General features: G+C 38.4%; 1 protein-coding gene across 1 annotated transcript; it reads right to left on the minus strand.

Annotated features, from left to right (window-relative positions):
* Positions 1–935: 935 nt before the first annotated feature.
* On the minus strand, positions 936–4,225 carry LOC140806900 (phosphatidylinositol 4-kinase gamma 5-like). Its single transcript, XM_073163430.1, has 2 exons — positions 3,970–4,225; positions 936–3,431 (listed from the first exon to the last, which is right to left on the minus strand). Exon 2 carries the CDS (start codon positions 3,165–3,167, stop codon positions 1,236–1,238), a length of 1,932 nt encoding a protein of 643 aa, XP_073019531.1. The 5' UTR covers positions 3,168–3,431; positions 3,970–4,225; the 3' UTR covers positions 936–1,235.
* Positions 4,226–5,227: the final 1,002 nt, after the last annotated feature.

The raw sequence follows: 5,227 nt of genomic DNA on the forward strand, positions 1-5,227 counted from the left end.
AAAGCTTTAAACTTTTCAGTTTTTTTTACGAATGATTATATCGAGTATCTTTCGCTTGGTTTGAAATCAAACTCGATTTAATTTATTAGTGTGTTCATTTTTAAAATACAAGTTATTGCAGTTTATGAAAAATATTTTGTTTAAAGCACTTTTAAAAATGTCAAAACCGATCTTTCAGTGTTCCCCGGGTTCTTTAATTTTATAAAAATTTTACTTTGTAATATTGTTTTTGTCTTTTATGTTATTAAAAAAAAGGTCGCCACAGGGAGTTGTTTCGCCAAATTATTGAATGCGCGTGATGGGACTCCTGCCAAACTTTATTATGTGATCTTATCCCTGCACTTTGTCAGCATCGATTTCGCCATTGAGTTATGAGATGACCAAAAACAAATCTGAATGATAAAATAATTATAATCTTTTTTCAAACCGAAAAAAATTAATATCTGTTAGGAAAATTATATATTTGATTTACGTTATTTTTTAATTTTTATCCAATTTATATTTTTATTCCTTGAACTTATCTATTTATTTTACTTTTGCAGTGCATTTGTAATTATGTAAATTGCATGTTTTTTTTTGGCGGGCCAAAAATATAATTAATCATAGTAGAGATTTTAGTTCTGAATTGGCAAATATACTTCTTCATAATTTAAACTATAATATTATATTATATATACATATATTTTTGCATAGAACGAGATACATTCACAAACTCGGAATAAGCAAACAATCATTTCGACTCTGCACATTGTAAAAAACACCACCAAATCTAGCTCATATATATATATATATATATATATATATATATATATATATATACACACACACACAAAACACAGAAGTTCACACACTGAGCTCATATATATATATATATATACACACACACACACAAAACACAGAAGTTCACACACTGAGTTCGATTTTTGCCCAACAGATTTCATTCGCAAGATTCCATTCAACAGATTATTAATGCAACACCACCGAGTCAAGCAAGAAAAGTTAGAACCTAAAAGAATAATCACAAAAAAGAAATACCAAAGAATTTGAGTCAGCCTTGTCAGTCAGCTGCCTTCAAAGAATATTTACATAACTGCTACAGCTGCTCTCATCCCACCTTAAGATGGCTGGAAAGAGGCTGCGTGAACCAAATCTATCCTAGCTTCTCATGCAACAAGCCTGCGGTACTATTTTCTTCAAGTGAAATTCCACATTCATATAGAAGTTGAATTTTGATCTCAAAACTGGCAAGAAGTTCCGAGCCTTTGTCTCTGCTTCTGACCAAGGGTGATGGACTTCCGCTTGACAAATGCAGGATGAAGCAACTCCTGGAACTTCTCCAAAAACAGTTCCCATTCATTATTGTCCATATCTGCTAGCTTCACAAAGCTAACACTTGAAGGGACCTGCTCGTTTGCGCTCCTGTGGCTGGATGATGAACTTCCAAGATAGCCATGACCCAGCTGTGGTCCTGGAAACGGTGGGAACTTCTGCTTATTCTCGCCTAAGCTAATATTTTTCAGGGAAGTCGACAGTTTCGGAATACTTGGATTCTTTGCTAGGATTGGAGCACTAATGAACTCAAGTTCCTCGTCTTTTCCTTCATTCTCTTCCTCCTCTTCCTCCTCTACACTCTCTTCTAGTTTAGGTAGTGGAGTGCGTCTATTAACAGTTCCAAATCCCAAATGAAACGTTGTTCCTGACATGAGGATTTCCGAAGAAAATTTCGGGGTGGAATCATATCCACCAGCTTCACAATCTATGTCAAATTGAAATTCCTCTGAATCTGTATCAGCATCGGGAGATAACATCTCTTCAGTAGTAAGCCTTCTTGCCTCAATACATATGAACTCCAGTTCACTTGGCTCCTCCTCACTACTGCGAAACTCCCTACTCATCATCTCCCCAATCTCAGCGAGACATAGCCCATATGCAGCAGCTTCCTTGAGGAAATTAGTACAAAGGACTAAGACCCGCAAACAAGCTTCTCGAATCATAGGGAGCTCACTTTGCAGCATCTCCGAATCGCGAACAGGGTCTAGATTTCTTATGTACTCAAGTTCATCATCTGAAAATGGGATTGAAGACTGAGGCCAGTGAATCCACTCAAAATAGGGATCTTCCAAAGTCTCAGGCAGGCAGAGGCCATGATCAATGGGGATCAGTTCCACTTGACCAAATCTCCCAACACCATCAATCTTCCTAACTAAAAGATTACCAGCATGCCTATCAGTGTTAAGAATCCTTATGTCTAAAATCCCAATTCGATGCACAGCAGAAACAGGGAAATTTGAGGTTCCAATGTCATTAGCATCAAAATCGTGCGGAATGAACTTTTGGAGGGATGCAATTTTGGTGACAAGGTTCTTATTCTGGCACTTGTTTCGATTCACACCATCATTCACATTGAAGATCGAGTGAGTGATCTTCACCAGTGCAGTAGGTGGGACATTTGCAAACTGTTCAGAGTCGAGAAGATAAGCAGCCACTTCTCTGAACCCTGTTTCCCCGACCCTCACTGAGCGTTTTAAGCCTGGTTGACCTAGAGATTTTCCAACAAACCCCTTCGGATTGTTGGGTGCATACGGTTCTTCGTCTGTGGGCTTCACAATGGCAACACTCTCACCTCTGCTATTTCTGAAATAATATGCTCCTCCAAGCCCACTATGCACAGGGATTGGATCGACCCCATTCTTAATTGCCTTGACAATTTTCTTAACAAGTTGTTTAGCTGGGTCAAAACGAGTTGAGTGTCCCAACACCTCTATTGGTCCATTCTGATCTCTGTGTTGGATGTCCCTGCTCGTGGGTGACAGACAGGGAGTTGAAGAGCTCCGATGGATCATATTCCTAGTCAGCAGGAGAGGGGAATCATTCCGAATGGCACTGAGATCGTTCTTCAGTACCATGTCACCAAACGTCAAAGAACTATCCTCAACAGGAAAATTTACGGCAACTTGCAATCTCCTCTTCAGGGTATGAGCGTTGTCACTCCGGTCCAATTCCATACCCAACACACAACCTGTCTCAGTTTGTACAAAAACACGTCTCCTTCCAGTTGCTTTCCCTCCTGTCCTATTGGTTCCATAAAAGTCCCCTCTTCCAAGCGGATTCTTGAAAATAGCCACAGCCATCTGAGTCTTAACAGATCTGTCCAAGTTACGAGACATAAAAGGAAGAGAAGGTACAGTGACGCTTCTTCCTGAAGCTCCGAACAAAGAGGGCTGTCGCACTCCCAATATGAAAACACAAGTCGCCGATCAAACAGAAGTATGTCCAAATCGAACAACAATCAACAATCAGCGGCAACAGAATCTGAACTTTCCAGACTCTAAGAATGCTCAGGCGCAAAACTAAACGGCAACTTATTTATCTCAAAAGACGAAACGGATAAAATGCTACAGTACAGTTCCAATTCAGCCGCGGATCACAACCTGTAAGGAAATTATAAACTATCAAATCAACCATAAAAGGAATGAACAAAAGCCGCACATTCCAAAAAAAAACACAGCAAAGGACGATCAAAACCTCTCATCTCCAAAATAAAATCAAATGTACCAAAAAAGGAGGTGACTTTCCCAAAAGAAATCCTCCATTCTCCATATCAGGAACCAAATCTAAACATCTTCACAGAGATTTATTATCTGGAATTACCTTTTCCCAGACTATTTAACATGATACAAGTAAATTGTTAAATTCAGAAAAAGGAAATAAAAAAAAAACGAAAATCAGCTGGCACACTGAATCTACTCACAACCCACAGATCCATATTCAGTAAATTAATCAATCCCGCACTCTATCCATCAAATCACTATATAATTTAATTACAAATTACAATCCTTTCCCATCTTAGCTCCAAAACTTTAAGTACCAATAAATCAGCTCGAAGAAAACTAAATGATCCCCATGCAAAAACGATTAAAATAACCAACTGAAGTACATAACACCTTAAAACCGATAAAATCATCTCACCCCAAAGACAGATCTGAAAGTTTCTGCCGGCTCCCCGCACACCAGAAAACACCGTGGACAGGCACAAACAAGCACCACCGGAGAAATCCCAGAAAATCCAAATAGCCGCCGGTACGATAAATAGCCAGAAGATCCAAAAGCTACGATCAAGGAACACCAAAAGCTCCTGCTCCCGAGCTCGGGAAATGCCTGCTCTCGCGTGTATTATATATTTGTGATCCGCTTACGTAAAAATTTATCTCTCGGTTGATTAAAGCTGCGAATAAAACGCGACAACTCTTTAGGGTCCGGTTTCGTGGAAGGCTCTAGACGTGGGATCTCAGCCGTTGATTGAGACTTGAGGAATGATCTGGACCGGTGGCTGGTTTGGTGACGTGGTGATAATGGATTGGGTTATTGACGTGCCTGACTGAGGACGCAGGCAGATTCCTTTGAATATGAGGACTTGACTGTGTATTGGACGAATCTGCCCTTGCTCCTCGACGAGAAGTGATCGGGTGTATGCTTTATGCATGAATTCGAATGAATAGGGTGAAATATTACATTATTTTTTAACATAAAAATCGTGATCAATTTTGTAAAACACATATCAAATTTAATTTACTCACTAAAAATATTATTTTTGTGTCAAAATTAGTATTTTTCGATCAATTTTGTGATACAGATATTCACCCTAACTCAACGCATGAAAAAATATTTTTTCCTACGTCAAAATTATTATTTTTCCTGGTAAATATGGATTGGGTCGATCTGTATCACGGATATAAATATGTATTGGGTCGATCTATCTCAAAAATATCTTTTGTAGAAAAATATGGATTGGGTCCCTTTACTCCACCATTGAGGTGGTCCTTGGTTTTGTCTAGATCATGAATTTAGACAGAGCATTTACCTCTCGTCTTATCTTCCGGTATATTCGGTCGATATTAATTCGAGCTATGTCTGCACAAATTTGTTTTTCTTCATCTTTTAATCGTTTATGATAGGCTCGGAAAAATCTCAGCTCTTCTCTTTTCCTTTTGATACGTCTCTTGACTGCCTTAAGATATTCAAAGAATATTGGTATTTTTCAAGTTTCGTATATTTTCTTGTGTGTTTCTTTTACACACTTTAACTTCTTTTTATTATGCTTCTTGGGTTAAGTTTCTTTTCTGTTTATTGGATTTCTTTTATCTTTAAAGATAGAGAATCAAATGTTCTTTGCCCTTTACCACCGATTATTGGCGGTCTTTGTATTCCACTTACATGGTGATCCTTT

Source organism: Primulina eburnea, chromosome 12 (assembly GCF_022965805.1).
Source record: "Primulina eburnea isolate SZY01 chromosome 12, ASM2296580v1, whole genome shotgun sequence".
In the NCBI taxonomy this organism is placed as follows: domain Eukaryota; kingdom Viridiplantae; phylum Streptophyta; class Magnoliopsida; order Lamiales; family Gesneriaceae; genus Primulina; species Primulina eburnea.